Source organism: Amborella trichopoda, chromosome 10 (genome assembly GCF_054954075.1).
Source record: "Amborella trichopoda isolate Santa Cruz 75 chromosome 10, AtrichopodaSantaCruz75HAP2 v2.0, whole genome shotgun sequence".
In the NCBI taxonomy this organism is placed as follows: Eukaryota; Viridiplantae; Streptophyta; class Magnoliopsida; order Amborellales; family Amborellaceae; genus Amborella; species Amborella trichopoda.
The window spans coordinates 7,743,386-7,768,563 of NC_142345.1; the positions used below are offsets into that span (position 1 = coordinate 7,743,386).

Genomic DNA, 25,178 nt, shown 5'->3' on the forward strand with positions numbered 1-25,178 from the left:
CCTTTGTTTTTTTTTTAAATTTTGTATATTTTATGTCTATTTTATATGAAAAATTGATTCATGCAGGCTAGACCGTATTTCTATATATGCAGTCCAGAAAGTGTATAGCATCCATCTTAAAGATGGATGCAAATAGGTGTCCCATCTAAAAGCAATAGAAACTAACGGTCCAAAGTTTTCTTATTAGAAATATTATTTTAAAGTTTTCTTATTAGAAATATTATTTTTAGTTTTTAAAATTCATTTATTTTTTCATATTCATGATCTCCATGTTAGAGATTATGTGCTCTTAAATTAAGTCTTAAAATCCGTCTCAAAATTAGATTTATTAAGAGGCCTGCATTTCAACATATACGGGCTTGGCTGCATAGAAACCGGGTCTATTTTATATGTATAGGGGTAGTTTTGACTACTTTACCAATTTTCATTTTAATGTGTAATTCGCTTCATTTTTGTTGAGGCCAAAAAACCAAAAACCATATCTCCGGGCAAGAGAAGAGAAATTCTTTAGAGTAAGAGAAGCCTCCTTTTACCAGCGTTTCTAAATAGAATTGGCAATGAGTCGGGCCTAATAAATAATAATAATAATAAAGGCAAAATATAGGGTTGGGCAGGGCCGACTCTCTCGTCACCTTGGCCCAAGCCCGGCCTAGGCCTTAGGCCATGGTGGCCTAGCCCTCGGGCCAAATTTGGTGGCCCAGGCCTTAGTTTACTGGGGCGATGCCAACTCGACAATGCTTGCCAACCCTATACTAAATAGTTGGCCAGCAACCAAGTGGTTTAGCACATGTATAGGGCCTTACAATATGAAATGGATTTGCATAGCATTCCACCAACCGTCAAATTCCAAACTGACCATGAGAAGTTGAAAGACTGTTAAGGGGAAGGCACACCTCAATCATCATAGTATTTTTGGATTTAAAAAATACTTGTATTTCAAATAAAAGGAAAAAAGTTTATATAGAGCCCTGGCTCTAAACAATCAAATTAGAGCTCACCTTAAAATTTATACTAGAATAGGTTATTTTGATGCCCAAATTTCATTAAATTGATCATCTCGCCATCAAGATGCATGGACACGAGAAAAAATGGATTTTAAAGTTTTGGAAATAATACATGATTTTAAAGTTTTAAAAATAATACATCTTGTAACGCATTTTTTTTACCGTCGATTTTCAAGATTTTCAAATTTTCATAGATTTGCTCAATCTACACTATTTTTGAAGCATTAAATTTTATAATTCAAGATTAAACCATATTTCAAAGCTATCACAAGAATTTCCAATATTGAAACCACATTTCTTGATACAATTTGAAGGTGCACTTTAATAGTGGATTTTAGCTTAGAACCTCGACTTTTATACCCTCTGATACTCTCTTTTCTTTGCCTTTTTTCTCATTCTCTCTGTACATCCAAACTCTCTTTTTCTATAATAAAACTACTCCAGTGCTGTTTCTAATTCGTGTGCACAGAAAATATAAGCAAATTACTAGTCAAAAAAAGAAAAGAAAATAAAAGCAAATTTGAGACCTTTTCTTGAGTTCCAAGAAAAAATTTGCTCAATTTATGAACACTAATTAAAGCATACAAAGGGGACAATTATTGTCTTGAGAAAGCACTCCTGCATGCCATAAAAAGGATTTACGAAATTTTTCAGCTCCTATTTCATCCACTTAATCTAACATATTGGTGAAGTTTGAAGTTTTAGGAATAGATAACCCAGTGAGTGTACTGTACAAAGTTTAAGTATACATCATCTATCTACATCTCCCATGTAAACCCAAAGTATAATAAAGCATCTCTCTCTCTCTCTCGTTAACAAATCCAATAAAACACGCACACCTGCTCAGATTCTTCCCCTCCTCTCTCACTCACCGCAGGGGAGAGTGAGAGAGATGACCTTGTCAAGACGTAGTTCAATTCTTAGAGGCAACTAGGACATTATCCTTCACTTTCTGAGAGACCCAAGTTGGGTTTGAAACTATTTTAAAACTAGTTGCTTCTGACTACAGCTGCTTGAAACCGGTGGCAAATGGCCCCAAACGTATAATATTTTACACACCAGTCACCTTGGGATTCAACAAAACCACAAAAAAAAACAAATTCAAGTCAAGAAAACCAGCACAATCACGATTTAAACTTTTAAACCCTCTCTCTCTCTCTCTCTCTAACGTAGAAGCAACTCACCATCACCAGAGACCCATTGCTCTCCCTCCAGATCACTAGAACCTCCCAAAATGCTAAATCAAACCACCATATCGAAACCCACATACAGCAGGCTCCGAAAATGCCTATTAAGCCCCCTATTTCTTCTTCCCCTCATCATCATCACCATTTCATCGATCATCACAACGATCTCAGCCCCTAACATCCTCTGCAACTCCAATGGCCAAAACACTCAACTCCCCAAACACATATTCATTCAGATTGGCAGCATACAAGCCCAGCTCGGCACCATCCTACATGATCTTCACACACAACCCCAAAACAACCAGACCCGAAAATATGCAGACTCTGTTCTAAGTATTGCCCTCTCTATAGACAAGCTCGCCCATGAGCTCTCCAAAGTGCATAACATAGAGACAGAAGAGATCAATGCCGCTAACAAAAAGAGAGAAGTGATAAAGATCAACACAGTTAACGTCAAAAGAGGAGAGAATGACACGGCTAATGCAGGGAGAGGAGGAACCAATGTAGGCAACGTAGAGAGAGAACAGGTTGATGTAAGTAATGAGGAGAGAGAAGATGGGTCATGTACTGACAGGCTCTTCATTTCAAAAGAACTCGAATATTATACAGTCCCAAAGACAAACAAAAATGGCAGGAAAAACTTCCTGGGTCTAGAGGCTATTTACCCTTCTGTTGGGTTGGCTTGTAAAGCTTTATCAGTAGAGGTGGACACATACATGGCTTACAAGCCCTATGAGCAATGCCCAGATGATTGGATCACTATCCAGAAGCTAATGGTTATGGGTTGTGACCCCCCACCCAGAAGAAGGTGTTTTTCAAGGTACCCCAAAAATTTTACAAGCCCAATTTCCCTCTCTTCATCTCTATGGAGCCTGCCTAGTGATAACCAAGTCCTATGGACCCACTACAAGTGCAAAAGGTTCTCTTGCCTTCTCTCTAAAAATGTAGATAGAGGTTTTTTCAAGTGCTCAGACTGCTTCAACTTAACTAAGCAAGCCTGGTTATACCCAACAAATGCATCAGAATCAGCAGAGTTCACTATTGAAGAGGTGTTAAAATTGAAGCCTGATGAGATAAGAATTGGGCTGGATTTCAGCCCTACAACTGGTACTTTTGCTGCAATGATGAGAGAGAAAGGGGTCACAGTGGCCTCTGCAACCTTAAATTTAGGGGCCCCCTTCAGTGAGGTGATTGCCCTAAGGGGACTCCTGCCCCTTTACCTCTCGATAGGTTCAAGGCTTCCTTTTTTTGACAACACACTGGACATTGTGCATTCTACACTATTCTTAGATGGGTGGATAGACCTAGAGTTTCTAGAATATATTCTATTTGATTGGGATCGAGTGCTTAGGCCTGGTGGCATTTTGTGGATTGATCGATTCTTTTGCGCTAAAGAAGAGATGGAGAAGTACCTGGCAGTGCTTATGAAACTTCAGTATCGAAAGCATCTTTGGAGGCTGGTGCCCAAGGTAGACAGGGAAGGGGGCGAGCTCTTCTTCTCTGCAGTTATGGAAAAGCCCTCTAGAGCTTAGAGTTGCCTCTGTATATCACCAAAAAAAAATGAAACATCGCTTTTTCTCTTTTCCCATAGCATTATCATCCATCCAACAACATTACCAAAAAATGGATCTAAAACTCTATGTAGAAATTTTGCTTTTTCTTACAGAACAAATGCAGGGTTTAGGTTACTTAGGAAAAAGAAAATAGGTTTCAGGCTATTTATGTGAGAGAGAGAGAGAGAGAGAGAGAGAGAGATTTTAGCTTAAAAAAGAAAACGACGACAGCCTGGAATAAAGAACACTGCTCAGCAGAGAGACCTGGCCATCCATTCATCACTTTTATGTTAACTTCAGATCAATTTAGTTTGAGTTATAGAATCTCCTTCCAAAATCGAACAGATCTGTCATTCCCACATGACACAAAAGCAGCCTCAGTTGGGGAGTGTTCGAGCCAGCGAGGGGGTCCGATGTGATTCGATGGCCACCTAGCAACCTTGTCACCAGTTAGAGCATCCCAGATGACTACCTGCAATGCCTTAATTTCATAAGGGGAGAGAGAGAAGAGAGACACAGAGAGAGAGAGACAGAGAGAGAGAGAGAGATCTGACTTCGTTGTTTGGTTCATCGACAGATAGCACAAATTCTTCTGTTTCATTGAAGACAGCCTGCAAGCAATGATTTTAATGCGTGAAAAAAAGGCAAACCCAAATAGGAGGGACTTTAATAGATGAATATGTAATTCCCATAAAACACATGAAAAAAGGCAAACCCAAATCGGAGGGACTTTAAGAGATGAATTTGTAATTCCAACAAAACAATTACATTTTCTAGGGAAGATGTGAGAAATATAAAGAGGAGTATTTAAACTAGTCAAATAATAGCAAACCAGAATTTCCGTGTTCTAAAGGACACCTTAACAAGCACCGAAACAATGCAAATGTTGGATTTAGTATTGGATTTCAAGACAACCTACAAATGTGAAATTTTAAAGTACAAGACAAATTAGAATGAAGCCTCAAGCAGAGAGAGAGAAAGATGTTGATTTGTTAACTAACCTGACAACGCAATTGTGTATGGATAGCTCCGATGTACTGCTTGACTAGTCTACCACTCCCAACTTCCCACAGCTTAACTGTAGAATCTTTTCCACAAGAAAGAACATACCTGCCAATACAAATAAAGGACTTGCTCATGTTCTGTTCTTGTTTTAGCCATTGTTTTCTCAAATAGCGTTTAGAACTTGTTCATTATAGAATGCAACATAACTGTGTGGTTTACACTAATGTTAAGTATTAAGATTCTCGCTGGTAGGGTACCATGATAATGAAATGCACACGGAGTGCAGCTGATGATATAAGAGGCATACACAATTTCCTACGTGATATTTCTCATTCAAACTCTAGCTTTTTTCTCCTCAATCCATCTCTACTCTCTCTCCCTCTCTCTCTCTCTCTCTCATAGTCATGAACCACGAACCAACGTAACCAAAAAAAGCTTAAGCACCCTAAAGTGCCAACAAAGAAACTTGAATGCCCACCTTTGGTCCTTGGTGAAATTTGCACTAGTGGCCTCTACTGAACCATGTGCCCCAATGATCGATCGTACGCATTGGGCACTTCCACCATCCCATACTCGGACAGAACCATCTTTGGAGGCTGTCACATACATTCCACCATTAGATGAATACCGAACCTGCAGGCCAAAATATGATTATCTACATAACATAAGTGCCAAGATAGCTTCATTTTTTATGGTTTAACATGAGTTTTAGCAACTTGTGAAGAAATAACAAACGCTTAAGCTTGCCTGATTAATAGCGCCATTGATATTTATGTCTTGGACTTTAGCTGATAAATAACATTGGAAAGTATTGATGTCATACAAGTGCGCAATATGATGATCAGTGCCTGTACAGATATAACATCCTGATCAGAACCTCAAAAGAGAGATATGGATGTTTTGTACAATAAAAGACTATGGTGTCCGTATAAGTCTATACAAACATTATATCTAACATCTTGATATCAATCACAACAAGCAAATTTACCGAAATTTCCAGAGACCCCAAAATGCTAGAAACTCAAACTATGAAAAATAAGGACACTTATCAAAGCTTAGCCCATAAATCAATGGAAAGCTTGAACTTCAAAAAATGAAAGAAATACCAATTTATATGTTTGCAATAACTAACACATTGTTTTATTGTCAAATTAAATTTTTATCTCAAATTGCAATTTGGTGAATTACCACGTGCTGTCTAAGGTGTTTCATTGTTCTAATTTGAATTGCAATTTCCTATTTTGTGATGCAATAGCGGTGGTGGTGGAATAAAACGATTAAATGCCAAAATCAAAACACTTCTCTTCGGAGAAAGTGACAAACCAAGTTGATATGCTGAGTGAGCAATTCGAACTAATTGGATGGAGATATCCACCTTGAACTAGAACCAAAATCAATCGAACAAACATTACCTGCCAAAAGAAAGAGCCCAGAAGGATGAAAGGAAACTGACCGCACATTATGAGTATCCTGCATCCCAATTGAAAGGAAAAACATCAGAAACATAAAGATGTATATTTTATTTATACACACCTGAAAGGCTAAACCCCATTTACAAAAAGAATATAAATCAAACCTGGATAACCCTGTATGCTCGCTTCACAGCAGTTTTTGAAAAATCAAAAAACCTGGAAACAATCTCCCTTAGAAATGATTGCATAACCAATAAAATGGATAGAAATCTATGCAACAATGACATGCATATGGTGTGCATTCGGGAGAATCCAAAAAGCCAACGCACTAGACATGCGTGTCAACAAGCATGCAGATACAGGAAATCTGTCGACATGCATGTTAGAAAAATTTTCATTTTCTTAGACTTGCAGAAATGGCATGGTCTTCTAGGTCGACGGGCAAGTCCACAGATTGGACAAACAAGACATGACTGTCGGTTTGTATGACACGTGTCTTATTGTTTGGACAAGCATTTTTATAATTTCCCATATGTTTTATTTTTAAAGTTTATGATTTAAAAAGTCACAAATTAATTTCATACATATATAAAATCACTATCAATATATATATATATATATATATATAGGCCCTAAACAATCAAATTAAGGCACACCTCAAAAATTCACTATATGTATATATATAAATATAAATATCTACACACATACATATATGAAAAGTTTATATAAGTGTCAACCTTATAATATTGAAGTAAGGTACACCTCAAAATTTCTCTTGAAGAGAATGTTTTGACATTGGAAAACCTTCCAACTGATCATTTCGACCTCAAGATGTATCAATATAAAAAATAAAAAAAAGAAATTGAAGTCTTACAAACAGTGCATTTTGTAATAAGTTATCTCGAGCGTCTATTTCCAAGATTCTCAGGTGCTTATAGATCTGCTCGATTTGAACTATTTCTTCAATTTTAAATTCATAGCTAGGGATGACAATATTTTCAAGGCATCATAAGGTTTCTGATACCTGAACTACATCTCAAGGTAAAATTTAGAGGTGTGCATTAGTTCTACAATATAAGGAGGGCACCTTGTATAAACCTTGAACCCTATACATGCATGGTGCTTACACATTATATAGACTTGTATGGACATGTCATTCTGGACTTGGCAAAATATTGGTAAGTGAGTGATGTAATGGGTTTTTTAAATTTTACTTTGCTAATTTTATATTTTTAGATTTAGGGTTATTTTGGTTGTAAAGATTTTGAGGGGCAGAATAGGAAGTTTTCTATAGGAGGATTAGGATGTGTTATATTAAAGGTGGAAGTTTAGGTTTGTAGGTAAGATTGGTGGCGGCTTCCTATGTTTATGAGATTTACGTTAGATTGAGAGAAGGAGAGAGGGAGATAGAGAGAGAAAACATGGTGGAAGCAGTGATTCAAAAGCAGACTGCCCAGCGCCTAGGCGGTCCAGAAGGCCTGGGCGCATTGCCCAGGTCTAGGCAGCCAATTTGGGCGGTCGAACCCTAGGAACCTGCCTAGGCGGGCGCCCGGCGCTCAGGCCCTACGCCCCGCCCAGGGGCAGAAAAACCATTCGATGAGGGCAGTTTTTCGTCGTTTTTTTTTTGTGTTTAAGGGCCAAAAATTAGGGTTTTAGGTTCATTTGAAACCTAAAACTTGTTGGAGCCAAATTTACAGAGAGAAAGCCCCCAAAAAACTAGATTGTGGTGAATTTTTTAGGATCGAAGGGTTACTCAAAATTAACAAAAATTGATCAAAGCATCACCCATTGGTATTATATTTACTTTTTTGATGTTTTGCAAAGTTATTAGGAGGTTTTTTTAAAAGATTTTGATTATTTAGAAGCATCTTTGAGGTGGAAGTTTGAAGATTGTGCAATCAAACTCAAGTAAATGATTTTTTTTTTTTATTGCTTTAGTAATTTGCATTATTTTTTTGGATGTCTTCTTCGGTATCTAATAGGAGGGGTGATCCCGGTCGAAAATATGGCTATAACCCAGATACTAATGATAAAAATTGCATAAGATGCAAAGTTTGTTAAAAGGATACAAAATGGGGCATAAACCGGTTCAAGACACATCTTGCCGGTATCAGGGGGGATGTTGCCCCATGTAAAAAGACTCCTGATGCTATTAAAGAGGAAATAAAGAATTTTTTAAAAATTGTGAAAATGAAAAACGATGAGAAAATTGCCTCTATAGTAGAGATTAAGTCTGCGGTTCGGGTCATTTTTGAAGATGCTGATAGTGATGAGGAAAGGATTGGGGAGGGATGTCAAGAGGTTGAGCAATCCATTATTAGGGGAAAGGAGAAGGGAGTTGTAATTGCTTCTAGTTCTGAGACTAAGAAGCCTCGAGTTAGAGGCCCTATGGATAGTTTTTTACCCCGGTCTGACCCTGAGGCTGCAAAAGAGAAAACAAAAAAGCAAACCACCATTGAAAATAGAATCAAGAAGGAAGAGAGAGATAAAGCTGCATATTATCTTGCTACATGGTTTTAAGAGGCGGGCATTCCTTTCAATACCACTCGCTTAAGTAGCTTCTATGTTGCGATAAAGGCAGTTGGCCAATTTGGCCCTGAGATGAAACCCTAAACCCCATATGAGCTTTCAGAGCCTTTTTTAAAAAATGCAGTGAGTGCCACAAAGGAACCTGTAGAACTTAAGAAAGACGCATGAGCTTAGTATGGAGTTTCTATTATGACTGATGGTTGGAGTGATAAGAAGAGAAGAAGGCAGACGAATTTGCTTGTGAATTTGCCTCTGATCATATTCATGATGCCCATTACACATTTCAAGTGATAGAGAAGGGAAGCAAGGAGGTTGAGAAGCATCTTGTTGTACAGGTTGTCACAAACAATGCTGCTCCTAATGTTGCTGCATCTAATTCGTTTCGCACAGCTTATCCTAGAATCTTTTGGACACCATGTGCAGCACATTGTATAAACCTCACGCTTGAGGCTCTTGGCAGCTTAACCGAGATATCAGGTGCAGTGAAGAAGGCCAAGTTAGTTACAAATTTCATTTATAGCCACCATCTCACCCTCAGCATGATGCGTACCTTTACAAAGAAGAAAGAGATTGTGAGGCCTGGGGTCACGAGATTTGCGACCTGGTACTTATGTCTAGATAGCATACATTCGAGGAGAGTACAGTTGAGGCAAATGTTTATCTCGGATGAGTGGAGAGCATGCAAATGGTCTAAGGATCAGGTTGGGAAGGTAAGAGATATTATCCTTTCAAAGGCTTTTTGGAGAGGCGTGAAGGGCGCTCTTAAGGTATTTTTTCCTCTTGTCAAAGTCCTTCGCATGGTTGATAGTGACAAGCCTTCTATGGGCTACATATATGATGCTTTGGAGAAATGCAAAAGAGAGATAGCCCAAAATTTCAATTATGAAAAAACCCACTACAAGCCTGTTTGGGAGATTATTAATGAGAAGTGGGATAAGCAGCTACATCAGCCATTGCATGCAACTGGTTATTATTTTAACCCAGCTTTGTTTTATTTTGACAAGGATATACAAACAAATGACACAATTATGAATGGATTTAATGAGCGTGTAGAGGTGCTAGTCCCTGATCTTGAAATGCAGGATATTATATTCGCTGATGAGCTAAAAATTACAAGTGCTCAATAAAGTCTTTTGGGACTCCAATAGCGATGAGGCAAAGGACCAAAACTAGACCAAGTATTAATATTCTTAAGTTAATCTTTATCAAGTTCAAGTAATCAAATAATTATATTATTTATATGACTGTTTTCTATATCTTTGCAACCCATTGGTGGAGCCAACATGGGTGTAGTTCTCCAAATTTACAAAAGTTGACCATTCGGATATTAAACCTAACCACTTCTTCATCCAGTTGTGAGCGGAATTGGAGTACTTTTGAAGGGGTAAGTCCGTAAGGGTAATTTGTATAATTTTATAAATAATACATGAACCATAGATATTAGATTTTAATTAGTTTCATTTGATTTTGTTAGATTCATACAAAGAAAAGGAACATGCTTGAATCAAAGAGGCTCAATGACCTAGTCTATGTCAAGTACAATCGATTCTTGAATGATAGGCTTGCTAAGAAAGATAAGAGAGATCCCATCAGATCAAAAAATATGGACCATGCTATGGAGTGGTTAGTTGATGATGATGGTGAGGTCAAGGGGCATGAAAGATTGACATGGGACATGGTCATGGATGCTTCAGGGACATCAGCTGATCCTCTTAGGGCCATTAGATCTTCTGCACAGAGAACAAGGATGGAGGAAGAGGAAGAAGAGGCTGATTCAGAAAAGACGGAGGAAGACAAGGACGACCAATATGTCAAGGAGAGCGACGACTCCATCGACTCTGATGAATATGATGACAGCTGACCCAAGATTTTCTGATGATGAATGAATGATGATTGATGAATATTGATTGTTGAATAATTATTAAACTTTGAAGTTTGAACTTTGATTGAGGTATTGTGTATTGATTATTGAACTATCGAAGATTCTTTTGAGTCTTCAAGTATTACTTTCATAGTTTCATAATTCATTTTTTTTTTCTTACTCATGGTGGTGTACTGCAATACTGGTGTGATACTTTTTGATAATTTGGTTGGTTGGAAAATTTTAAGTTTTAATTGGATATGGAGTATGAACCAACTTATGGATTATGGTTATGCTTATGGAGTGTGTGTTAAATGCTGAATAATATGTAGTACAATTTGAATTATGTACTGCAATACATAAAACTGATACTGACATAACTGCAGAATGCCAGAATCCTTATTTGGATTCAACTGGGCCGCCCAGGTTCTGGGCGCCCGCCTAGGCGCTGGGCTGCCTGGACCGCCCAGGACCCACCTAGAGCTTTTTGAAACTATGGAGGGGAGAGAGAGTTTGTTTTTCTTTGTGGGTTTTTAATTTATTTGTATTCTTCGTTTTAGTTTGTATTTAAATGAAAGGAGGTCCCTTTTGGAGAACTTGGTTATTTTGAAAAGAAATGATCTTGTGAAGAGATCTTTTGGGTTGATTCCCTTGCAAACCCTAAGAGAGGGTGTATTCTTTCATTACTTTATATTATTTTTATTTTATTTATTTCTTTCCTATCTTCCTCCATCTTCCTTGCATCAGTGAGTTGGATTCTTCGAATTCGAGCCAGACACATGTTCTAATATCCATGCCCTTTTAGACGTCTGCATTTTTGTTGAAAAGGCTGCAATGAAATACATAAGATACCCCCACATATGACTAATTAAGGCAAGGATGACTTACTTAATAGTATGATCCTTTGCCCCTGAAATCAATACGGTGGCCTGAGGATGGAAATCCAAGTCATTGACAGGCTGCACGCATAAGCATGAAGATTTAAGACACAAAAAAACCTATCTCCAGACAACTTGTTTTTTTACCACTCTAAAAATGATACACTACAAAAAAGATGAAAGAAAGAAATGGCATAACAATCAATGGTCACTGAAACATTTATGCCGCCTAAGTAGAAGTTGCGCAAATATTTCTCATCTTAGTTTGCCAGTATAATTCTCAATAAGAAACTAAAGCTTAGAAGTTGCGCAAATATTTCTCATCTTAGTTTGCCAGTATAATTCTCAATAAGAAAATAAAGCTTGCCTCTATATTAACAAGTAAAGCACAGATATGCAAATTAGGATACTGTTTCAGCCTAGCCAAAAAGCTTTGTTCCAATAAGTCAATCCACCATATTCATTTGACTGGCCTTTCAAAGCACAGTTTCCTTCTTTTTTCCTTTTCTAGCTTTTTGTTTTTTTTGAAGTTAAGTTAGCAAGGATTTGAACCTTGGATACCACATTGCAATCCTAATGCCCTAGCCAATGGGACAAGAACAACTTGTCATAGAACACACAGAAAAGTTTGGATTTATGTTTTAGGACAGATTGAAGGACTAGGAGTTTACCCATATAAATTGAGATTCTTTGATAATTAATATATAATTCCTATTGTGTTAAATTGGATTTCCTATAAAAACTTGTTGCAAAAGCACACAATCACAAAATTCGTAAAGCATAAAACTTAACAGCAGACTCCAAATTTGCTACTTTGCCAGAAAGCATGCATGTGACATCAAAGTCATGAAACAGTGCTTACTTGCAAATGATCATAAAATGTTCGAATAACAGGTCGAACAGGGCCATCCCTTGCATTTGAGTCTGGCATCATCATTTGCTTGACCTTCGAAATCTGAAAAAATAAGGCACAAATATCAGAAAAAGTTAGCATACAACACATCTTCTACAAATCCTGGATAAATAGCAGGGACAGTATATACTCCTATGGGTACTCTTAGTGGATTGTTGTCACCACCCAATAAAAGATGTGCAGAGATGGAGAAAGAGCAAGCTGCAACAACAAAGGCATCAACCTAACAGTGAATACCACTTCCTCAAGTCTCATCATCACCATCGATCTTTTCATTGGATGGTGATGACCCCAATGAAATACAGTCCATAATGCATTCAATTATGGTTTACTTCCTGTAAATAACAGTAACAACCTCAAAGAGTTTGATGGATGTATCTGCACTTCCGGTTGCAACAAATCGCCCATCAGGGCTAAATCTAGCACATCTAGCAGCATTCTACAAAAACAATATTAGTGACATTAAATTTTTACATAAACGAGGATGTCAAATTAGTATCACAGAGTTCAAGCCAAGAAACCACCACGTGCTCAAATCAAGAATGATCAATGGAAGGCCCTAGTTGTGTAAATAATGGAGAATTTCAGTGTAGTGAATTCACTAGTATGGAAAAGCATTGTCCATTGGGAATATCACTATTCAATGAATGAATGGTGGATAGTGATGGAGAGTAAGCAGGACTCCCAAGAACAGGAAATGATCCCAAAGGGAGGGTCAAACTCTCTCTCTCTCTCTCTCTCTCTCGTCTTTGTCATCATTTCAACGGAGTAAAACTGAAATATATGATTTGACAATTACAAGAATATTTTCAAAACAAAAATTGGGCCATCCAAGGGAGAATTGCCCAAAAAGTAAAAAATGAAACTGAAACATAAAGAAGCAGCCAAAGTTGGACAAAAGTAACAAGGACATGTGTTTTGGCAACAAATTCATCCACGTGTAGTCCTAACAGGGCACACAGGCAGGCGCATGAGAGAGAGAGAGAGAGTTTGTCAAGCATGAACAAATTGACCCTACATATGAGAAAATTCAAAATACCATAGGCAGCAACACCATTCAAAACATAAAGCAAGCTCATTAAGAAACTGGAAAAACACACTCAGAACACGATACCAAAACTTAATTGCATTACTTTCAACATTCACCTTGTACCTTATGTTCAGAGATATGTCTAGTTTCATGCTTTGGAAAGCTCTTAGATGAACCTTTAGAGTCCTGCACAGCACTGGTTAAAAGAAAATTTATGAATGACCTAATTAAGGGAAACAAACAAGCAATTACAAAATCTGAAGTATGAAGAACGACCAATATACCTAAAAATAAACAATATGAAACAATTACAGGAAAACGAAGCCAATATCATCTAGAAATCATGCAAGCAAAAAAATGTAAAAGAATCAAGTTTCAAAAAAATGTAAAAGAATCAAGTTTTCTACAAACAAGATGATATATCTTGTTTAATCTTTCCTTTTTCTTTGAAACAACAACACATTTCAACTACTACCAAGATGAAATCTAATGCAGGAAATGTTGGGTCACCTGAAGTCAAGAGAATGTGTTGGAAGAGTTGGGACCAAACCATATCCTGCAGAAATCACAGTCCCTCCTCCAGTGGGATCGACAGTAGAAGTAGGAGAAACCCCCCTCAATGCCTCTTCTCTCTCAACTGCAAGACCCTGTAAACACCTCAGACCCCACAGAACGAAGAACTCCCAAACCCAAAAAGCAAACACTTTCGAGATTGAACGAAAATGCAAAAGAAAGCCTATATTTGAAAAAAAAAATTATGAAAGAGGCCCATCTGTGGAAAAGTTGAAGAGAAAAATCCAACATCCAATGATACGATGGAGGACAACAGATTCAAAAAAAAAAAAAATTGATACAATCGAGGACAAGAAAAAACAACTCAGTGAACACTGATGGCAAGAGAGTGTGAACCACGGCCCATCACCATCCATCATCCCATTGGATGATAAAGCGCCCATTTGATTTTCCATGGTTCATAGGTCGCACTCATTACAGTATCTACTACCAACTCAAAAAACTTGAAGCTAACCATTGAAACCCAAGAACCCTATCCATAATCTTCAAAGAACAAATTGAATAGAAAAACCCAGATATCCATTCCATTCTACCATTATAGACTTCAATCAGATGAAAGAAGAAGAAGAATAAAATCCTAACATTAATCCTAGCTCTAAATGAATAATAGCAGTGTTTAAAAAACCCCTAGGCGGGTCCTAGGCGAGCTGTGGGGTCCAGGCCGCCCAGCGCCTAGGCGGTTGCCCAGAACCTGGGCGGCCCAGTTGAATCCAAAAATGATTCTACAGTTATATATTGTATAAAATATAAGAATTAAGTATTTAGGGCACATCAGAATTCAAAGTATACTACACATTAGCACACACTCCATAAGCATAACCATAAGTCGGTCCATATCCAATTAAACTTAAAATTTACCAACCAAATTACCAAACCAAAGCTACCAAATACCAAACCAGTGGAGCTACAAATCCACTATCCACAATACACAACCAAGAGGAATGAAAGTAATACTTAAAGACTCAAAAGAATCTTCAATAGTTCAATCAATGTTCAAAGTCTAATTATTATTCAACATTCATCATTCCTCATCAGAAAAAGTAGGGTCAACTGCATTTGCATCATATTCATCGGAGTCGTCACCCTCCTCGACATACTGGTCGTCCTCCTCCGTCTCTTCTGAATCTACTTCCTCTTCCTCCACCCTCGTCCTCTATGCAGAAGATCTAGTGGCCCTAGGAGGGTCAGCTGATAGCCTTGAAGCATCCATGACCATGTCCCATGTCAATCCTTTATGCCCATCGACCCCATTATCATCAACTAACCACTCTATAGCTCTCTTAGCAAACTTATCCTTCAAGAATCGATTATACTTGACATAGACTAGATCATTGAGCCTCTTTGATTTAAGCATGTTCGTTTTCTTTGTATGAATCTAACAAAATCAAATGAAACTAATTAAAATCTATGATTTCATGTATTATTAATACAATTATACAAATTACCCTTATGGCCTTACCCCTTAAAAAGTACTCCAATTGCACCCAACTGGATGATGAAGTGGTTAGGTTTAAGATCCGAATGGCCAATTTTTGAAAATTTGGAGAACTACACCCATGTTGGCTCCACCAATTGGCTGCAAAAATATAGAATAAAATCATAAATAAATAATAGAATTATAAAAAATGCAACTTGATTACTTGAACTTGATGAATTTAAGAATATTATTACAACCTGGATCAATTTTGGTCATTTGCCTCATTGCCATTGAACTCCCAAAAGACTTTAATGAGTACTTGTAATTTATCAGCTCATCAAGGCATATAATATCCTGGATCTCAAGATCAGGGACTAGCACATCTATACACTTATTAAATCCAGTCATAATTGCATCATTTGTGTGTATATCCTTGTCAACATAAAAAAAAGTTTGGTTCAAAGAATAACCGGCTGCATGCAATGGCTGATGTAGCTGCCTATCCCACTTCTCATCAAAAATCTCTCAAACAGGCTTGTAGCAGTTCTCATCATTATCAAAATTTTGGGCTATCTCACTTTTGCATTTCTCCATAGCCTCATATATGTAGCTCATAGAAGCCTTGTCACTATCAACCATGCGAAGTACTTTGACAAGAGAAAAAAATACCTTAAGAGCATCATTCACACCTCGCCCAAAAGCCTTAAAAAAGATAATAGCTCTCACCTTCTTCCCAACCTAATCCTTGGATCACTTGCATGCTCTCCAGTCATCTGAAGTAAACATCTGCCTCAACTGCACTCTCCTCGAATGTATGTTATCTAGGCATAAGTACCAGGTCGCAAATCTCGTGACCTCAGGCCTCACAATCTCTTTCTTCTTTATAAATTTATGCATCATGTTGATGGTGAGATGGTGGCTATAAATGAAATTTGTAACTAACTTTGCCTTCTTCACTGCACCTGATATCTCGGTTATACCGCCAAGAGCTTCAAGCATGAGGTCTATACAATGTGCTGCACATGGTGTCCAAAAGATTCTAGGATAAGCTCTGCGCAACAAATTAGCTGCAGCAACATTATGAACAGCATTGTCTGTAGCAACTTGTACAACAAGATACTCCCCAACCTCCTTGATTCCCTTCTCTATAACTTGGAATATGTAATGGGCATCATGGATATGATCAAAGGCATCAATAGACCTCAAAAAAATAGTCCCTAAAGGACAATTCACAAGCAAATTCATCTGACTTCTTTTCTTCCTATCATTCCAAGCATCAATCATAATAGAAACCCCATACTGAGTCCATGCATCCTTCTTAACTTCTATAGCTTCTTTCGTGACACGCACCGCTTTTTTCAAAAGAGCCCCTGAAAGCTCATATGGGGTTGGGGGTTTCATCCCAAACCCAAATTGGCCAATTGCCTCTACTGCGGCATAGAAGCTGCTTAGGCAAGCGATATTGAAAGGAATGCTCGCCTCAGAAAACTATGTAGCAACATAATAAGCAGCTCTATCTCTCTCTTCCTTCTTCATTCTATTTTCAATAGTGGTTTGCTTATGTGTTTTCTCTCCTGCAACCTCAGGGTCAAGCCGAAGCAAAAAACTATCCATAAGGCCTCTAATCCGAGGCTTCTTACCAGAACCAAAAGCAATTACAACTCCCATTCCCTTTCCCCTAATAATTGATTGTTCTACCTCTCGACATCCCTCCCCAATCTCATCCTCATCACTATCATCATCAACATAATTGACCCGAACCCCAAACCTAATCTCTGCTATGGAGGCAAATCTCTCATCTTTTTTTATTTTTACCATACTCAAAAAATTGGTTATTTCCTCTTTAACAGCATCAAGAGTCTTTTTACATGAGCAACATCTCCCCTAATACCGGAAATATGTTCTTGAACCGGTTTATGTCCCTTTTTGTATCATTCTCACAAAACTTGCATCTTATGCAATTTTTATCATTAGGATCTGAGTTGTAGTCATATTTCCAACCAGGATCACCACTCCTATTAGATCCCGAAGAATACATCTCAAAATAATACAATTTATACAAGCAATAAAAAAAATTACTTACTTTGATTGCTCAATCTCCAAACTTCCACCTTAAAGATACTTCTAAGGACTCAAAATCTTCTAAAAAACTCCCAATAGATTTATAAAACATCAAAAATTAAATCTAATATCAATGGGTGATGATTTGATCAATTTCTCATAGCTTTGAGAAACCCTTCAATCCTAAAGAAATCACCAAAAACTAGTTTTTTTGGAGGTTTCTCTCTCTAAAATGGGCTCTAATTCCGCCTTTGGACGGGGCGCTGGACCTAGGCGGCCACCCAGGTCTGGGCGCTAGGCGGCCACCCAGGTCTGGGCGCTAGGCGGCCGCTTAGGCAGTTTCCCGGGCGCCCAGGAACCTCCGCTTTTTTTGGGCGCTTAGGTGTGGGCGATGCACCCATGCCCCCAGATCCACCTAGACGGATGCTCAGGCGCTGGGCGGTTGGCTTTTTAAAACATTGCATAATAGTAATATTATACCAAAAAGAAAATACAAAATTAAAAGAGAACAAAAAGAAAATACAAAATTAAAAGAGAACATAACTCCCAACCCAGGAAGAAAGTCATAGAAAAGGAACTAAAACCAGATTCCAGAAGAGTTTAAAAAGTTCTTCAAAACCAGCACTAAGACTAAACTAGAGAACTCACCAAGGTCTTGCAATTAAACATTAAACGGTCATACCCAAAGAAATCACAATATTCAGTTCTTAATTTTGACATTATGTACCGCTTAAGGGTTTCAAAATAATTCCAAGAAATTGCTGAGAAAATAAATTATTACAACACAATGCACTGCTCTATCAATAGCAAGAAAATCTATAGAGAAATAAATTCAATAAGTTGGTAAGTTATAAAAAATATAATTATATAAGTTGCTGAGTAAAACCATGAAACAACATACAAAATCCAGTTTTGTGTTCCATTCAATGCGAGCTTTAATAGGGTTTTCCATCCATTAGTATCTCTTCATTTGCTGCCATTTTTGGGTCAATGTCTAACTGCAAGTTGCAACTTTCATGAGTCCAAAACTCAAAATCTCCCCCTTTTTTCATTTTTTGGAGACTATGAAACCAATTATTTACCCTAAATCCCTAATCTTAAGAAAGCCTAGTATAAGAAAGAGAAAGGAAACCCTAAAACTGACCTTGGAGACGAGATCAACAAGCTTGTTCGAGGGGACCTCAACGTTCAGTGGTGTCATAGTTGCAGAAGCCACAGCTATTGCAGCCTGTCAAGAATCAGATATTAGGGTTTTCCAGTTCTGGTTTCAACCATGGTTTCCCAGACAAAAGTTAGGGACTTTACCTGGTTCAAGTTGTTGTCCCTCAAGTGTGAAACAATAAATGCATTGACTTGGCGGAGGAGCTTGCCATCCTGCAAAGTCTGCTCCAAACTTATGTCCATTATAGACCCCTCTGAGTTCCTATGGAAATGCCTAGAGGTCAATATTCATTTAAGGCATTTAAGCTTTCTGAAACTGTTAAGCAACTCGTCTCCACTGAAATTTCCATTAGAAAGATTTATAGTTTCTGAGAAAAGCAGAGAAAGCCATCACCGTTGAAGAAACTAAGACAATATTTTTTTGCAGGTCAAAACTCCGATGAACAATTAGGGTTTTTTTGAAGCAATTCGAAGAGAGACGCCATTAAAGAACCTTCCAAAGCTACCTCTGCAACCATTTGAAAGTAGGTGGACCAAAATGGTACAAATAATTTACGCAAATGACACAAAAGTTTATACTTTATAACGATTTGAAATTCCTTTCTTCTCTTTTTTTTTTTTTTTAACTTTTATATGCTTCCCGTAAAACATAAAGCTTATATATTTCCTCTTATCCAACCGTCCATTCTGGATGGAGGACTAAGATTGCCCCCATGTCACATCTCTACACTATTTTATTTTTAATTTTTTTTATAAAATATTTTGATACCCAAATTTTATACGTTCAATCCTCTATTAAACTCATACTAGCAAAAAATATAAAAATGATATTTTTAATAAAATAAAATAACCAAAATACCTCTGAAAATTTCAAGGGGTATTTTGATCATTTTATTTTATCAAAACAATATTTTTAATATTTTTATAAGGATGCCCCAATGAGAAGATGACACGTACCAAATTTATATTCATACAATTTGTATAAAAAAACAAAAAATAAAATACTTTGAGACGTCAAATCTAAGATCAAATAGTGAGTGGCTCTCTTAATCAAAACTGAACGGTTGGATGGTAGGGGAAGCATAGATCTTCAATGTTGTAGGAGAAGTATAGAAACCTTTCCCATTTTTTTTTTACATTCATATAGAAAAATTATTTTATGCGGATTGGACCGTAGTTCTAAATATTCAGTCTAGAAAAGTGTTAAGCATCTATCTTAAAGATGGATGCAGTAGGTGTTCCATCTAAAAATAATGGAAACTAAGGGTCCAAATGTTTCCTTATTAGAATTATTATTTTTATTTTTTAAAAGTTATTTATTTTTTCATATTCATGGTCTCTAGGTTAGATAGTACATGTCTTTAAAAATTAAGTCCTAAAATCCATCTCAAAAATAGATTTATTAAAAGGCCTGCCCACATTTCTACATATGTGGATGTGGCCACATAGAAACAAGGTCCATTCATATATCTCAACATTAAACTAATCAATTGTAAGCAGTGGTTTAAAAAACGGATCAGTGCCCCGGATATGGCACTCAAAAAACCCATCCTGATCGGTGAATCGATGATCCGAATTGGGAATCGACGATCCGGATCAGGAATCGTCCGACTCGATCGGATTAAGCTTTAAAAAAATCTAAAAAAATTATTAAAATTCATTGTAAATGTTGTCTTTTAGGAATCCAATAAGAAACAAGGGTACTACATTATTAACTTTCATTTTTTTTATCAATTTGTGAATATTGAGACGTTATAAAATCATAGAATTATCATGGATAAAGTATATCAATCATGCATAGACTACAATAAAGAGTAGACTAAATCGATGCAAAAATGGCCACTAAAATTTCTAATTCGCAGAAAACCCCAATCCGCTATAATACAAAATTATTACAACCTAACTAACTATAATATTATATACTGAAATTAAAATTGTTGGTTAACATTTTATAATTATTTTATTATACAAACAATAACAAATCCAAAATATTTTATAATATCATCTAATTTAAAATGTATTATTGACAACTATAAGAAAAATAGTACATTACATGATTTATAATGCAAAAATTAATAAATAAAATAAAAATTTAGTTATCAATGTAGAAATTATTTGAATGTGTATCAATTTTCAAAATAAAACTTCAATTTTTCAAAATTTTAATTTTTTAGATTCTAGAATAAATTTAGTAAAAAGGATTGTTAATAGAAAGATAGAATTTCAAATAAAATATTTTTTTTTTAACAATATTATTTTCTGCTTATTTTTTATTTTTTTACAATAAAAATAGTATGTTACATGATTTATAATGTAAAAATTAATAAATAAAATAAAAATTTGGTTATCAAAATTATTTGAATGCGAACCAATTTTCGAAACAACACTTTAATTTTTCAAAATTTTAATTTTTTAGATTCTAGAATAAATTTAGTAAAAAAGATTGTTAATAGAAAGAGAAAATTTCAAATGGAATAACATTTTTTTTTAACAACATTATTTTCTGCTTATTTTTTATTTTTTTTACAACAAATTTTTTTTTTTAACAACATTATTTTCCCCTTATTTTTTATTTTTTTAACAACAAAAATAAAATAATGTAGCACGAGCTGTTTATTTTTTTACAACAAAAATAAAATAATGTAGCGCGCCCGAAAACCTGAGATGCCCTTCAACTAAGAGGAAGCAATAACCATAAAGCCACGCTGTGGCAAGTGTATTAAATTTCCATAGTAATGATACTTATTCACCGTTTATTTTAATTTAATGCACTTTATGGGAATTATCCCACATCAAAGAATGAGTATCAAAATTAGTGATATAAATAGTTTCGTTGTACCTCATTAATTGCACGCGTGAAAACGTGGGGCTACGATGCTATGGGATTGAAAGCTTGCCACGTGTGACTGAGAAGGGTTGAAGGCTTGCCTTGTGCTTGCCATGTGTGATCGAGAACCGGTATCATGTGACCGGTTCTCCCCAGTTTATGATGTCGTATAGGTGGTTTATTGAGAAGGGTTGAAGGTTTATTGTTCAGAACCGGAACCGGTATCATGTGACCGGTTCTCCTCGATTTATGACGTCGTATAGGCGTTTATTGTTCAGAACCGAAACCGGTATTATGTGATTGGTTCTCCCCGGTTTATGACGTCATATAGGCGTTTTATTGTTCAAAACCGGAACCGGTATCCTGTGACCTGTTCTCCCCTGTTTATGACGTCGTATAGGCGGTTTATTGTTCAGAACCGGCACCGGTATCATGTGATTGGTTCTCCCCGGTTTATGACGTCGTATAGGCGGTTTATTGTTCAGAACCCGAACCGATATCATGTGATCGGTTCTCCGCGGCTTATGACGTCGTATAGGCGGTTTATTGTTCAGAATCACAGAATCATGTGATCGGTTCTCCTCGGTTTATGACGTCGTATAGGCGGTTTATTGTTCAGAATCACGGTATCATGTGATCGCTTCTCCCTGGTTTTTGACGTCGTATACGCGGTTTATTGTTCAAAATCAGCGGTCCTGATCTAGAACCGTACGGTTCTCGGTTTTGCTTATTGTTTAGAACCGGCGGTTCTGATTTAGAACTGGGCGGTTCCCATCTAGAACCAGGCGGTTCCTAGTTTTGAAAAGTAATCGGCACCGGGATACTGATTCCCGTGCTGACTTGGGCGAGTCCGTTGCGACTCACCGATTTTTAAATCACTGATTGTAAGGCTTTTCCAATTTCAACTGATTGTAAGGCTTTCCAATTTCAATTGAGAACCGGGCGGTTCCCGATTTTGCTTATTGTTCAGAACCGACAGTCCTGATCTAGAACTGGGGGGTCCCCGATTTTGCAAAGTAATCGGCACGGAGATACTGATTCCAATGCTGACTCGAACGAGTCCGTTGCGACTCGCCGATTTTTAAATCACTGATTGTAAGGCTTTCCAATTTCAACGGATTGTAAGGCTTTCCAATTTCAAAATACTCTTTTCTACTGAATTTTTAAGGAGTACCTTACTTGTATAGTGAAATGTTTAAAAAAACGAATTGATGACCCGAATTGGTGACACCCATACTAGTGTCAGATTGGTGGATCGGTTCAAAGAATCGGTCGAATCGACAATTTTTGTCCCAATGTTTTTTCAAAAAATCATTTTAAATCTTTTAAAATAGTGTTATTTTAGTTTCTAAAAGAAATTAAGAGTGATGCAATTTGTATTTTCATTACTTTGTAAAAATCCATGAATACTGAGACGTTTTCCTGTCTGGATGTCAGCATAATTATTAATTATAATGTAGTATCATGATATTGCTTCAAAATAATTTAAAAATATTAGAAAACACTTATATATTATCAGATTAAAAATAATAATTTTTCATATAAAGTGAAATTAGTATTCCATTAAACATTTATTAAATTTTTTTATTCGTCCAAAATTATCACAATCTAACTAACTATAATATCATACATTGAAATTAGAATTATTGATTTATATTTTATTATTTGATAATCATTTTACTATACAAATAAGAATAAATTTGAAATTTGGCTTATAATATCATCTAATTTAAAAATCTAAGTTACAACTATAACAAAAAATAATACATTGTATAATCTATAATGTAAATAAAATATAAGATTTGGTTATCATTGTAATTAGTATAATTATTAATTACAATATTATAATAAATATGATTCAAAAAACAAGGGTATGATCCACACAAATATATAAATATAATGTATAATAATTAGTGTTGATAGAATATAGAATTTAGAAACATAATTTTATAGAAATTTAGAAACATAAATTTATAATCATATTTTAATAAAATTAAGAAAATAAATAAATAAATAAATTTATTCGTGGGATAATTGAAAAAGCAACTTGAAGATAAATTAAAAAATGGTATGAGCTAGTATTATTTTTCTTTCTTGAAATATCCCATAAGCTAGTATTTTCTGTTAATGATCAATAAACTAGTATTAATATTATTTTTTGCTCTTTTTATTATCTTATGAGCTAGTACTATTTTTTTAATCCCAATTAGCTAATAGTTTAATATTAAACATATAGTGAAATAATCCCAGGAGCTAGTAAAAGTTCATTCAATGCGGGCGTCAATTAGACTATGAGTGAGACAATGGGACAATGGACTAATTCAATGGAACTTTAGAATTATAACTATATTGTCTATCAGTGTTGCACCTACTAGTCCATTCAATGCAACGCCATCAATTTTTGGGTGAGAACAATGGAGTATGAGAATTATCCGAGATCAAAGAGATACAGGAGAAAAATCGCATATATAAAAGCAATTGAACCAACCAGCGTTTTAAAAATCGCCGAGTCGAACCGGACTCGCCCGGTTCGACTCGGAATTCACGAAAAAGGGACCGGATCGGTTCAAAAACCGGGAATCGTCCGGTTCTAGAGAGAACCGGACGATTCCGCACAGTGACTCGCCGATTCACTGTGCGGAATCGGCGAGTCCGTGAAGAACACGGGTTGCACAGTGTTCTTCACGGATTTTTTTCAAATTTGTCATTTTTTGATCACTTTTTTTGTTTTTTTCGGCACGTGATCTGTTTTTCAGGCTGTAAACAGCTTTATTCAGCTTTTTTAACGATTTAATGGTGGAAAAATTGGTTGTTTTTGGATCAAGAAAAATTCGGGGTTTAGGGTTTCCGCCATTTTTGAAATTTCATGCCAAATAGGGCATGAATCTTTCAAAATTTGTTGGCATATTGATCTTAAAGCTGTGAATCAAAAGATTTTGTTACTAATTTGTGAAAATCGTTGAGAAAAACAGACTTTTTTGGAGATTGAAGGCTTCGGTTCACAAAAACAGGTAAGAACTTTGGGTTTTTTTGTTTTTCCGCCATTTGATTTATTTCATGGCATATTTTGAACAAAATGAGTTCAATAATTAGGGTTTTTAATCTTTATTGTGTCTAGTATGATTTAAAATTTTTAATTTTACGTAATCTGGTCAATTACAGCAAGAAATTTGATATGAACAGTGAGATGTCAGGGGAAAAAAATTCCGCTGTTTTTTTTTTTTTTTTCCGCCTTTTGATTTTGTTTTCATGATATATTAGAAATAATGTGTTAAAAATTTAGGTTTTTGATTCCTTATATTGTTGTTTATCAGAAAATATAGTCAATTGGATGTAATTTATTCACTTGGAGGTGAATTTTTGAGTTAAAATCGCTTATGTAAAACGACTCTGTGAAGAACAAATTTTTTTTTTTTTTTTTTTGTTGCCCATGATAGAATTTTTTGTAATCTATGATCGAATTTTTTGTAATCCATGATCAAAATGTTTGTTTTTTTTTCTTGTAATCCATGATCGAATTTTATTTTTTATTTTTTATTTTTGTAACCCATGATAGAATTTTTTGTAATCCATGATCGAATGTTTTGTAATCCATGATCGAAATGTTTGTTTTTTTTTGTAATCCATGATCGAATTTTTTGTTTTTTGTTTTTTATGTAACCCATGATAGAGTTTTTTGTAATCTATGATTGAATTTTTTGTTATCCATGATGTAATTGTTTTTTTCTTTTTTAGTAATCCACGATCGAATTTTTTGTTTTTTTTTG

At 35.9% G+C, this 25,178-nt stretch overlaps 2 protein-coding genes across 19 annotated transcripts; one reads left to right on the forward strand and one right to left on the reverse strand.

The window, feature by feature from the left end:
* The first annotated feature begins 226 nt into the window (after positions 1–226).
* Positions 227–3,893, forward strand: LOC18446240 (putative methyltransferase At1g29790). The gene has a single exon (XM_006856361.3). It carries the CDS (start codon positions 2,239–2,241, stop codon positions 3,721–3,723), a length of 1,485 nt encoding a protein of 494 aa, XP_006856423.2. The 5' UTR covers positions 227–2,238; the 3' UTR covers positions 3,724–3,893.
* LOC18446239 (Transducin/WD40 repeat-like superfamily protein) lies at positions 3,749–19,215 on the reverse strand. 18 transcript variants are annotated; one of them, XM_088848596.1, is made up of 15 exons: positions 18,729–19,014; positions 18,568–18,651; positions 15,405–15,521; positions 13,883–14,019; positions 13,496–13,568; positions 12,698–12,781; positions 12,292–12,384; positions 11,440–11,510; positions 6,326–6,377; positions 6,162–6,219; positions 5,497–5,597; positions 5,228–5,382; positions 4,746–4,854; positions 4,299–4,355; positions 3,749–4,216 (listed from the first exon to the last, which is right to left on the reverse strand). In XM_088848596.1, exons 7-15 carry the CDS (start codon positions 12,364–12,366, stop codon positions 4,061–4,063), a joined length of 834 nt encoding a protein of 277 aa, XP_088704722.1. In that variant the 5' UTR covers positions 12,367–12,384; positions 12,698–12,781; positions 13,496–13,568; positions 13,883–14,019; positions 15,405–15,521; positions 18,568–18,651; positions 18,729–19,014; the 3' UTR covers positions 3,749–4,060. The 18 variants fall into 18 exon arrangements, 8 of the variants coding, with proteins under 8 accessions (XP_088704722.1, XP_088704719.1, XP_088704723.1 ...); XR_016041874.1 differs by lacking the exon at positions 15,405–15,521 and having other exon boundaries at positions 5,497–5,537; positions 6,203–6,219; positions 18,729–19,215; XR_016041866.1 differs by lacking the exon at positions 15,405–15,521 and having other exon boundaries at positions 5,228–5,345; positions 18,729–19,215.
* Between the last annotated feature and the right edge of the window lie 5,963 nt (positions 19,216–25,178).